The sequence below is a fragment of the Phyllopteryx taeniolatus genome, chromosome 23, assembly GCF_024500385.1.
Source record: "Phyllopteryx taeniolatus isolate TA_2022b chromosome 23, UOR_Ptae_1.2, whole genome shotgun sequence".
NCBI lineage: Eukaryota > Metazoa > Chordata > Actinopteri > Syngnathiformes > Syngnathidae > Phyllopteryx > Phyllopteryx taeniolatus.
Genome location: NC_084524.1, coordinates 5,218,898 through 5,231,189, shown reverse-complemented (window position 1 = coordinate 5,231,189; position 12,292 = coordinate 5,218,898). Strand labels below are relative to the sequence as shown.

General features: G+C 46.3%; 1 protein-coding gene and 1 long non-coding RNA gene across 8 annotated transcripts; one reads left to right on the top strand and one right to left on the bottom strand.

Annotated features, from left to right (window-relative positions):
• The first annotated feature begins 833 nt into the window (after positions 1–833).
• Positions 834–11,556, top strand: LOC133472936 (FH2 domain-containing protein 1-like). Of its 7 annotated transcripts, XM_061764515.1 has the most exons (17): positions 834–981; positions 1,978–2,022; positions 2,354–2,503; positions 2,584–2,799; positions 5,060–5,331; positions 5,415–5,579; positions 5,717–5,778; positions 7,172–7,274; positions 7,699–7,784; positions 7,866–7,966; positions 8,113–8,183; positions 8,255–8,362; positions 8,519–8,589; positions 8,675–8,792; positions 8,993–9,157; positions 9,387–9,470; positions 9,545–11,556. In XM_061764515.1, exons 5-17 carry the CDS (start codon positions 5,104–5,106, stop codon positions 11,360–11,362), a joined length of 3,180 nt encoding a protein of 1,059 aa, XP_061620499.1. In that variant the 5' UTR covers positions 834–981; positions 1,978–2,022; positions 2,354–2,503; positions 2,584–2,799; positions 5,060–5,103; the 3' UTR covers positions 11,363–11,556. The 7 variants fall into 7 exon arrangements, with proteins under 7 accessions (XP_061620499.1, XP_061620497.1, XP_061620495.1 ...); XM_061764513.1 differs by lacking the exon at positions 2,354–2,503; XM_061764511.1 differs by having other exon boundaries at positions 2,354–2,799.
• Positions 4,200–5,787, bottom strand: LOC133472990 (uncharacterized). The gene is made up of 4 exons (XR_009786933.1): positions 5,647–5,787; positions 5,433–5,558; positions 4,421–4,491; positions 4,200–4,328 (listed from the first exon to the last, which is right to left on the bottom strand). It is a non-coding gene; the product is annotated as an uncharacterized LOC133472990 (long non-coding RNA).
• Positions 11,557–12,292: the final 736 nt, after the last annotated feature.

Here is a 12,292-nt window from a genome sequence, read left to right as displayed (position 1 = left end):
CCGCCTTCTCTTTTTTAGTGGCCCGCGGCATATGCTCAAAAAAACATTTAACACGGCCCACAATGCTCCTGAGAACTACGACTAATAAATTGGTTTTGATTTGAGGTTTTTGAAATAAAAATATAAAAATACAGGGGCAGATCTATTCTTGTGGGTTAAAGGGCTGTGGGCCACTGCAAAATGACTTATCACCATTAAGCGAAAGTTGTGATGTAGCAGTTATTATACTGAATATCATCTAGGCCTGCTAAAAAGTATTATTTTTGGTTGAAAAATTATTTTACTAATTTGGAGCGTGAGGACAACAAAGAAATGTAACTCTGTGCGGTCACTTCGAAATGTACAGAGTATGAAATAAACAATTGTGTCAGGCAAATGACAATATGTTACTGACAGCAATGTGAAACAAAGTGACAAGTAGTTTTGAAAAGCAAATACGAGGTTGTAATATTTAGGTTTTAACTATGTAGAAATGTGAGACAAAAACAGCAACAAAAACAAAAACAAAAAAACTGTTCTTCATCAATGCTACTCCAAAAATAAAAAGATACTACACTGCAGGCCCTGCTGTTTCAACGTTAATCGCTCTTGGGGTCCCCCCAGTGGTCGCGGGGGGCGTAAAGCAGGTGCAACTCAACTGCGACATGCATGCTGCACTCATGGCCAAAACAATTCAAACCAAACCATGATTTGATATTCATAATCATGAATGGCATATCTCCTGTAATTTCATTTGTAAAGTGTGTGTGTGTGTGTTCAGGCCAAAATGCCGTTTCCGCTGATAGGTGGAGCACATGCAACTTTTATCTCTGCCTCGCACGCACGGACAGGCGGCGTGAGTCGCCACGCATGCGCAGTCGTCAGCCTGCGACGCGCACACGGAGGCGCGACCTGCAGCCACCAGTCAAGCTCGGTGTCATCGGCCCCGGTTGCTGCTCGTTTCCGAGGTGTTGGACACCGGTGACACACCGGATTCATATGGTGAGTTGTTTTTGTTGTTGTGTGCGTGTGCGCGTGCGCGTGCGCGTGTTGTGTGTTGTGCTGTGCACGCCGCTGCACGCGTCGACTTCAAGCCCGCCGCACTTGTTGGTTGGTCGTCTTGAGAGGTTTTTTTTTATTTTTTTTATTTTTTGATTTGTTGCTATTTATGCTTGCTGCGACCAGTTGAAAAAGGTGAGCACCGTTTTTGTTTGTTTGTTTGTTTGTTTACCCCCCCCCCCCCACACACACACACACACTCCTCACTTTTCTTGACACGCTCAAAAAGCAGCAGGCGTCTTTTTCCTCGTTGAGTTGCAAATGTCAACTGAATGGTGTTGAATGTGTGAATGCGCCGTGGCCTTGAAAACGAAACAAAAATTGTAGAAAGAGACAGCTGTCCTTGTTGCTATGGAAACACCGCAGACAAGGAGCATCCCGACTTCCGCCAGGGGCGTCGAACGGGGTGGTGGTGGGGGCACAGTACCGGACGGAAAACCTTCGTTAACCCCACAAACAAAAATGCGTTTGTGTTTTTATTAACAAACAAACAAAAAAATACCACGCTATAATTTTGTACTTTTGGAAAAACAAAATGTCATAACACGCTTCTATATCATGTAAAGAATCAAACAGGATTTAAGGCTGCAATCCGATTCATTGTGCTGCTCCTTCTGGTTCTGGTGTGGTTGGCCACCGGGGGGCAGTATAATACTCTACAGCCATGCAGACACAAACAAAGACTTCTATGACAAAGTGATTCCGTAAGATCATGTACTAATATTAGTCTTTTTTTATTTATTATTGAGGATAAAGAATATACAGCGGACTCCCCCCACAATCGCAGTTCGGCACCCGCAGATTCACCTATCCATGGATTTTTTTCAATGTTTTCCTTTTTTGTTTTGTTGTATTTTTTTTATTTGTTTTGCGGGGGAACCAACCCCGAAAACGCTTAGATGGCTTATTCAAGAATTTCTTGGGTTTATTTTTTTCCAGTGCAAAAGATTGACGTTTGGCCCCGTCCCCTGCGAATGTATGCCTGTGAGTATTGTTAAATTGTCTAACTGTGTTGCGCCACCATGTATGTTCAACTGGTATTGTTATAGTCTGTCTAAATGTGTGGCGCCACCATGTGTGTTCAACTATCAACTGTTAGCGTGTCAATGGCGTTTTGCATTGTTTGTTAGCATTCAGCTAATCAGGCATTTTCAAAAGGCAAAAAGCGTGGCTACCTGCGCCATCCAGTTTCCTCTGTTTGCTCCCCTCAAGTGGACTTCAGTCTTGGAATCTGCAGGAATAAGGAGTGCGATGTCACGCCCGTCTTGACTCCCCCCCCCCCCCCCCCCCACCTCCTCTCTCCCATTTCTCACAGATTCCTCTGTAACACCCGAAGGTGTTAACGAGGTAGCGCGTTTCTTTTTGCACATGGCTTCTCACTTAACATTTGACTACTTTCCACTTTCTCCCGTGTGGAAAATGTTGGCGAAACTTCCACACAATTTGTCATCTCGTGCGACATGTTGTGAGTCAGCCGTCATTTGTGTTTCTGTGACAGGTGAGATGAATTTGTAGTGTCAATATTTGCCCGCGTTACTTCCACAGAGGTGCGCGAGTGCGCCAGTGCTGGAAAGGAGATTTGAGGTATCACGTTGACCGTCCTGCGCGGTGTTAAGTTCCCGGCGTGAATGCGAGGGGACGCCGCGTTCTGACGGACCAGGAGAATCTTGTCAAACGAGCTCTTTCCTCATTAACCCGTGCCCGCCCCACTCTTCAAACAGACTCGCTTGCCTGATTCATCTCTGCGGTCTCCCAGCTCAGGTCAGTGCTGTCTCTGTGGGAATGTGAAGCAAAAATTGGTTGGATGGACACGTCACAATTAGGTCAGCTGAGAGGCGCAAACGAGTCATGTTGTTGTACGTTTGGATATTTGCATCGAATGATGTCATCGGCGCCCCATCAAAACTAATTGGCGCGCATGCACTGACCGTGATGTTGCCATCAAGCACACAAAAGCGTCGTCGTCGGTAAGTCACTCCGTTACCACAGCGATTGCTAGCAATCTGAGCCGTTTCCATGGTAGCGCGTGGCATCTTTAGTACACACTCTAAATATCATACCCAAGCCCACTGGACTTTCTTGCACTGGGCTGACTTTTGTGCTTTGCAAACACAATCGCATCTAATGACTACAGTGTTCCCTTGCTATGTCGCGGTTCACTTATTGCGGATTCAGCGGATTTTTTCATAATCAAATCACGCATAACACGCCATATCGTGGGATTTTGAGTGTATGCTGTAATTCTTTTTGTGGTAAAATGCTTCCTAACCTAAAATAAAAAATAAAATGTACACAGTGTACTGTGCATGACGGTACGTTTAAAGTTTAAAAGGTATTTATATAATATAACATCGTTTTAAGGAGTATAGAAAGTGTAATTAAGAGTATTGTAGAGGTTAGTAGGATTTAAAAATAGTCTTGGGAGGTTCATACAGCTTTAAAATAGGTATAAATAAGAAAATATGTGTTCGCCACTTCATGGATTTCACCTATTACAGGGGTTGGTCCAGAACCTAAGGATTAGCGCATAAAATTGCAGCATTTTGAACACATTTGGCTCAATTAAAGTCAAGTCTTGGTAACTTTTCCCCAAAGTCGAACATTTATTTTGAGTTGAGACCAATCATCGGCTTCATTGGAAACAAAATCAACGTCATTTTCCATGGAGTTTGGTTGCGACACGCAACACACGTCCAACTCTTTATTCACCCGCAAGCGTTTTTGAGTTTCAACTGTTGTGCTTTTGAGCGTTAACGCCGTGAGCATGTCACGGATGTGAGGAAGAGGATGATGAAGGGCAAGAAAAACCAGACCGGCGGGTTTCAGACACACAAGGAAAGTCAGCTTTTACATAAGCTTGCAAATGAAATTAATCAGACACGAATACACAAAATATACTCAGTTAAGTTAAAGTCCAATATGGTGACCTGTCTGGATTATTCCAGGTGTTTTGTGCTGTGTGTTTGTGTGTGGAGATGTTTGTTTAGAGCAGGGGGTGTCCAAATATTTTCTTCCCAGGGCCACCTTTGATGTTCGTTATCGTGAATCAGTGTAAGAAATGTGACTAAATTCTACAATATTTATAAATATTGTTTATTTAAAAAAAAAAAAAAAACACTCAGTGATAAAGCAAAAAGGAATGAATTTTTCAGAATTGTTTTGGGTGGCAAGCGACCCTGTATCCCACTTGCAGCGGCTGCTTCTGATATGTGCGATATGTGCAGCTGCACAGGGTGGCGTTTCCAGGCGGTGTTGGGGGTGCCTCACCCAGGGCACCAATCAAGCCAGGACTGGTTAGAACCAAAACAAACGAAATCTGTGCTAAGATGACCTTGACATGTAGCAAAATGCAGCGCAAATTCCATTCCGAAGCGCAACTTACCGAATGATGTGTGAACTGTGGAAAACAAGGATGCGAGGCGTTACAACGAATTTCTTCTTCTCTTCTCCTGCCTTGTAGAAAGAAGAGCCCAACCAATTAATTGGCCGGTATTAACAAATTGGCAAAAATCAGTGCTTTTTTTCACACATATAACATTTAATACAACACGAGACATAGATAATTACATTCAAACAAATGTAAAAAAAAAATAAAAAATCATTCTAAAACAGTCAAATGTCCTGCCTGTAATACATATCTTTATTTTTGCAGCGTTAAGGGACTGAAAAATGTTTTCTAATCGCCCAATTAATTGGGTAACAGAATTTTATTCAGCTAAATATCGTAATTGGCCTCAAAAGGGCCTTATCGGTTGGGCCCTAGTCGAAAGGAAACTTTAGCAGCTAAATGACACACGCCGTGTCAATTGTTATAGTATATGCTGCGCGCCACTAAAAATGGACGGCGGTTTGCAAATAGCCCCCAAGCCGTAGTTTGGACATCGCTGGTTTAGCGGAAGTGGCTGCTCAATAGCAGGGAGGTTTTTTTTGGTTTGTTTTGTTCCTCATGTGTGTGAACATTGTCAGCAAAGCATGCTGGGAAGTGTTGATGAAAGCCGTTTTTTGTTTTTTTGGGACGCAGCGAGATGATTGGTCGTCACTTCTCTGCGGGGCCCTCCCTCCGCCATGCTCGCCCGTGGCCTCAGTGACCTCGGCGCCTCCGTTCAATCAGCTGCTGGGATGCGCGTGATGGCCAATGAGAACAAGACGCCGGACAGAGTGCCGCCCCCACCGCCGCCCCCACCGCCGCCCCCTCCCCCTCCACCCCCGCCACCCCCCTCGTTGCCCACGGGAGGCCTGAAGATCCACAAGAGGGTGAGGAGTTTCTTCTGGAAAACCATCCCGGAGGAGCAGGTACGGAACGAAGTGCACCTCGTTGGGCCAATTCCCGTAGTGCGCATCGATGCGACGTTCGCGTGTGGGTTGTGTGCGGGCAGGTGCGGGGGCGTGCCAACCTGTGGACGCTGGGCCGGGCGCAGCAGCGCCACCAGATCGACGCCAGCACGGTGGAAGAACTCTTTGGTCAGCAGCAGGATCACGCCGGCGCCACGCCGGCCGGGGGAAGGAGGGGCCGCGGCTCACTGCGAGACACAAAGGACCAGGTGGGTGACGATGACGACTATGATAATTACGACGATAATGGTGACTATGGCGACGACAGCAATTAACTCGAAATGGACGTGAGTGAAAACGATGACGACGACGTTGATGACTACAATGTCCGCCTGTCGCACCGCAGGTCTCCCTCTTGGACACCAAGCGAGGCATGAACGTGGGCATCTTCCTCAAACAGTTCAAGAGGTAAAAGATGACCAAGAGGCGCCCTCGTGCCCCAAGGTGTTTTGGGTAAAACACACACCGCCATGCCGGTGGCGAGAGAGAGTGGGCTTCGTGACAGACTGACAATCAGAAAACATTATTTGACCCTAACAAGGGAGCAAAGAGCAGCACAGTTATTTACAACATCAAATAAGTAACGACAGGTATCACAAAGACAGAAATCTGAACTGGAAAAACAAGAACATTTAGTAACTATATCCCGCGGTCCAATCGGAACAGGGAATAACTGGTAAATGAGCAAAAGAATCTATAAATATCTAATCATAATAATTGTAGAAATTAAACAATTTTATTTACAATAAAATCAATTGCCAGATGTATAGTATTATTAACTATTTAATCAAATTCTAAAAAAATGCCAAATATATGATTGCATTTTTTTATTGAAATGTAAAATTGTTTATTTTCCACATTTTTATTCGATTATTTACAAGCAATTATTTGACCACATTATTTAATAAATGTAAAAAAAATTAATGCGTTATGTTAAATTGTTTTTACTAATATTAATCAGTAATTGCTTTATAAAATAAAAAAAAATGACATTTTCAAAATGCTGTTTATATTTGCATGTTTAAATGTAAATGTCATTTTTTATTTTACTAATATGAACCAGTAATTTAATAAAATTACTTTTAAATTTATTTATCATGTTAACCAATTATTAAGAAAATGCCTTTTTTTTTAAAAAGTTTATTGTATAATGAAATGTCAGTGGAGACATTTTCATTTTCTCCATTCTTTATTCTATTAGTTAGAAAATAAATTAATTGACCAATTATTTAACATTTTTTTGTGGAAAAGGCTATATATTTGCATATTTAAATGTAAATGTAAAATTGTCCATTGTTTTGCTATAAATAAATAATAAATGAAAAATTAATAAACCCATTGTAATGAACCAATTTTAAGAGAAAAAAAAGCTAAATTACTGCAACAAATGCACGAAGATTCTTGATCAGATCAGAACAGCAGCTGTAGATGAGAGCGTAAACAGCTTAGTGCATATAATGCAAATATCGGACATCCAGAACCATAAGTCACAGAAGTCGAAGGAGAGAAAATGTCATAGCTGTCTGTCAACCCCAAAAATAAGACGAGAGTCAAAGTGCAAAAAGACAGCGACATGGCATTTTGTGTTTATGTGCTGTTCGCTGTGTTTACTCAACACCGCGGCACATGAAGGCCGTTTGAGCTTGTTTGATAAAATGGGTCCTCCTCACTTCCTTAACAATGTTCTTGTACATTCGCGAATTCCCAACCGCTGGGAAGTTATCCAATTTCACCCACAAAAACAATGTATTTACTACCATTGCGTTGGGCTGGGATGATCACAGTGGCTGTTCTCGTTCAGGTCCAACCAGGCCATCATTGACGATATTCTCCGTGGCAACGGCGAGCCTTACGGGGCGGAGCCTCTAAGAGAGCTGATGAAGTTGCTGCCTGAGGCGGATGAGGTAACACACACTTTTCCTGCTCACCAAGGCTGGGCATCATTGACTCATTCACTTCTCTCTCTCATCACTCGATTATCATTTTTTTTTATATGGTGAACTACAGTATACAGTATGGTTGACTGACTAAAAAGTCCCTAAAAATCTCTTTGTAGTGATTCGGGAGTAGAGAATGAGTGAATGAGTCTGAACGCAGTCAGTCAGATGTCATTGTGGTGGATCTTCTGAAATAAATATTGAACAATACATAATATCGTGATATTGTTTTAAAGACCTTCTATACTGAATTTTCAAAATACATGATACGTGTTTGAAAATAATTGCTCACAACATGCTGGGCTGCCGTGGCCACTTTAGAGCGCCTTGTTGTTGTCCCTCCACGTTCCAACAGGATAGGAAGTGATTTTCATTTTTTGTTTGGAGAAAGGTGAAGAAGATGAAGGCGTACAATGGAGACGTGTCAAAGTTGTCATTGGCCGACTCCTTCGTGTTCCTGCTAATTCAGCTCCCCAGGTGACCTGCTAACCTTTCACCTTTCCACTGGAGCGCCGCTGTCCGATTGCTCGTCATCCCCGCTGTCTGATTGGTTCACAGTTACGCCACGCGCATCGAGTGCATGCTGGCCAAGGAGGAGATTCCTGGCATGTGCGAGGCCATGCGGGCTCACATTGGCATCCTTCGCTCTGCAACCAAAGGTGACGCCAAAGCCGACGCCGTCAGCTCCTCCTCAGCTTGCTCGTCGTCCTGCCTCCTCGCAGCACATTTCAGAGCTGTTCTATTTTGGAGAGAGGCGCTAATGAAGTTGAACGCATTAATGATACCCTGCTTTTCTCCCTCGCAGAGGTTCTTGGCTGTCAGGAGCTGCATGCCATCCTCCACTTGGTACTGCAGGCCGGAAACATCCTCAATGCTGTAAGCGACTTAGCGGTCCTAGCTGTGTTAGTGTGTTAGCGGCGTGGTGTTAAAGCGCATGTGTGTTTCAGGGCGGTCACGGCGGTAATGCAGCGGGCTTCAAACTGTCGTCCCTTTTGTCTCTGGCCGACACGAAAGCCAACAAACCGGGAATGAACCTGCTGCACTTTGTGGCTCTGGTCAGTCACCACAACCAAAAACAAGCCAAGTCCTCCTCTTTGTCCTCGTCTTCTTCCTCATCCTCCTTGTGCTTATGCTCCTTCCCCTGATCCTCCTCATCTTCCTTCCCTTATGTGACAGTTTGTCATCCTAATGGTTCAAATTCGTCTTCCCAGGAAGCCCAGAAAACAGAGGAGAAGTTGTTGGACTTCCCGCTAAAGTTGAATCACGTTCAGGCTGCTTCCAGGTCAGACTGAGTCTTCTATTCTTAGTCCAGTGTACAGAGTACTCAAAGCTAGCCAGGACTTTTGTGTGACTTTTTGGGTGTGCAGGATCTCCTTGGAGACGCTGGACGCTGAACTGCAGCGGCAGACGTCCCGCACGCGCACTCTCGAGGAGAGCGTCCGGACGGACGGCGAGCTCCTACAGCAGTTGGACGGCTTCCTACAGGTAGCGCCGACGTGCCGACTTCCGAGCACCTGAACACTTACTTCATCCATAGACCTGAGTTGGGACCGGACTTTACTTGGTGGATTTTTGTCACAGTAGCTTGGGACTAGTGTGAAACTTTACGGTTAAGATTTGAGACTTCCTTATGAAACTACGCTGTACTCCAACTGGTGAGGTGTTTACTTGTATTCCTGCCTCAGGATGCAACAGCGCGGATGTGCGCGTTGCGCGACAGCCGGCAGCTGCTGAGCAAGGAAGCCGGCGAGCTGATGGATTTCTTCTGCGAGGACAGCGACACGTTCCGACTGGACGAGTGCTTCTCCGTGTTGCACGGCTTCTGCTGCAAGTTCAGCCATGCTGTTAAGGTAGGCTGCCGGATGGGCAAGTGCATTTGCATTATTAAATGGACACGTGAGCTGACTCAGTTGTAGATGAAGTTACATTAATGCTATAAATGTTACAGGAGTCTTGATAATGTAAACACGCTGTAGTCTGTAGCCATACTTTGCCCACCCCTGCATTGGCGTGATAACGCTCAGGTGGTCTACCTCAGTTGTTGTGGTTGTTGACGGGCCGTTTGTTGTATGATTGAAGGAGAACAAAGATCGGGAAGCCCGTCGCAATCGCTTACAAGTGCTGGAGGAACAGAAGAGACATTCGTGGGCTGGCGGCGAAGAGGTAAAAACACACCCGAATCCCCCATGATGCAGCAGATGAGCAGCAAATCAGTTAACTGCGTTGCGTTGTCGTAGGTGGGCGGCGCCGTGGGCTTTCAATGCAGAAGTGAAACAGACCTTTCAGAGGTTATGTTGCGCCAGGACGAGGCCAGCGTGCTCCTGGAGCTCCTCTCTCCGAAGTCGAACGGCTGGCGTGCTTCTCGGCGACATACGGTGCGTTCCCGACACTCGTCGTCGCAAAGCCCGTCCTCCCCCTCTGGGAACACAGCAACGACGACAACGCCATTAGCCGCCAATCTCGACTGTCACGTCAATGTGGACACCGCCTCCGACTATGACGACAGTGACCGAGACCACAAAGAGGCTTCGATGACACCCCCGGAATTGCGCCACTGCAAAACATCTTCTGAAGATGACCGCGGCAACCACGACATTTTGGCGGCTGCTAACGACAACAACAACATAGTGTTTCTTCTGGAGAAATGCTCGCTGGTTCCTGTGCTAAAGTCCTTCGGTGAGGTCGGCGGCCCCGCTCGTCTCTGTGAAGTCACTGCCGCAGATGCGGAAGAGCCGCGAGCTTCGGACGAGTCGATGGGAGCGAAGGCGGCGGTTTCATGGTGCGTGACGGCCGTGTGCGAGGCGGACCATCCAGGAGAAAAGGAGCCGCCGTCGGTTCCTGAGTCGGCGTCGTTTCCTGAGCCGGCGCAGTCCGCGCCCGTCTGCCGCCAACCGCCGCCAACCTCGACACTTTGCGTCTCCTCTGAACCTCCTCCTCAGTCAGACCAGCGTAAGAAGGCGGGCTCATCCAGAACCGTCGCTACCTCCACGAACGGGATCCGATCCAATCACGTGCGTACCCTCAACAGCTCCGAGAAGCAAAACATGAGGAGGGTGGTGCCCATCTCCAGGACCAATAGAGAGAAGCGAGGAGAGAAGCCCTCCACCGCCCCCCCATCACGATGCTCAAACCTCCAGCCCAGAGATTCAAAGAACCGGCACGTTCCCGGTGCTCGGAACCAGTCGGAGGAGAAGATGTGTCGCTCCACGCTGCGAGCGCTTGGGGGTGGTTCCACTGTCAAGGCTCCCAACACTCGTTCTCCTGCCCCGTTGTCGGGCCCGGGTTTCGCCCGAAGCACCGCCTCTTCCTCTTTTCGACAAACACGTGCTGGCCTTCCACGGGCGAACGTCTTCAAATCTGGATCTGAAACATCTTCCAAATCATCCACATCTGCAGAGCAACCTCGCACCTCATCGTCCTTGTCCTCCTCCTTGCCCAAGAGGACTCCGAGCATCAGGACACCACCAAGCATCAGCGCAACTCAGAGTAGCAGGACACCACCCAGTGTCAGAACATCGCCAAACACCAGGTCACATCTAAGTGTCAGGACATCGACAAACATCAGCGCACCTCCGAACAATAGCACGCCACCAAACGTCAGGCCCCGTTCGAGCGTCAAGACATCTGCAAACATCAGGACGCCTCCAACTATCAGGACACCTCCGAGTGTCAGGACATCGGCAAAGATCAGGACGCCTCCGATTATCAGAACACCTCCGAGTGTCAGGACATCGGCAAAGATCAGCACACCTCCGAACAATAGCACGCCACCAAACGTCAGGCCCCGTTCGAGCGTCAAGACATCTGCAAACATAAAGACGCCTCCAATTATCAGGACACCTCCGAGTGTCAGGACATCGGCAAAGATCAGGACGCCTCCGATTATCAGGACGCCTCCGAGTGTCAGGACAACGGCAAAGATCAGGACACCTCCTGGCTCGATGGGCCCTGACTCCGTGGCCCCCGCTAAAGACCACGGGCACGATGGCAGCTTCTCGGACAAGTCCAGCCAATCGCGGCACTCGGTCAAGGTCTCCAAGCCCAGCTGGAGATAACACAACACAATGCAGATGACATATAAAACATAACACCACAAGCAGATGCCATTTTGTCTAAGACAAGAACGTGATAACATGTTCATCTGTAGTTGGTGACCATTCCATGGTACACAAAGGTGGCCTTTCGTGATTAAATGAACAATTTATACAGAGAATGAACAAAGAATACATTAAATGCCTTGTTAAATGAATTGATTCTGGATGGTGCACCTTGGAAGTTCATTGAAAGTACATTGTGTTTCCGTCCGTCACTTAGAATCATGTAGCTTTGAGATGTCACTCATCTTGGCATATTGTGTCTGACTGAAGTGTTCCTGATTAGATAAATCGTTATTATTTGTATATATAACCAGGAACTTGAATGTTCTACCAGTGAGCTCTAACCCTTACAATGCAACCTATTTATGAATATTTTCACATCTTAAAATGTGTATACCTAATAGAAATAAAGCTTCTTGCAGCTTCTCCCACAAAACCCAAAAAAAAATACTCGCAGAAGTTCTAAATGAATCCTGAGTTCTAATTCACTACTCTTTCCGGTCGCAAAATCGGAAAAAGACCATTATGTCATATTACTGGACACAGACTGGCGTCTTCTCTCAGAATGTAAGCTTGAGGAGCCGCAAGGCCTGGGACATGGCTTTCAGGCCTGACAATAGATGGCGCTGTAATTGCAGACATGGGTGTGACTGGACTTCTGAAGAGGTCGAGTGGAACCATAAGATCATAGAAAAGAATCCAAGTTAAAAGGACACAAGTACAGCATTATCACGCAAACTAGTTGTCTGCCCAACCAAACAACAAAACTAACAGCAGCAGTGTTGGATTTGCAGTTCACAATAAACGCCCATGTCTGCTCCTTTGGCTCGCCACCGTTTGGCCAAACGAAACAGGACAACAAAACTAGCAGAATCCGTAACTACAGCT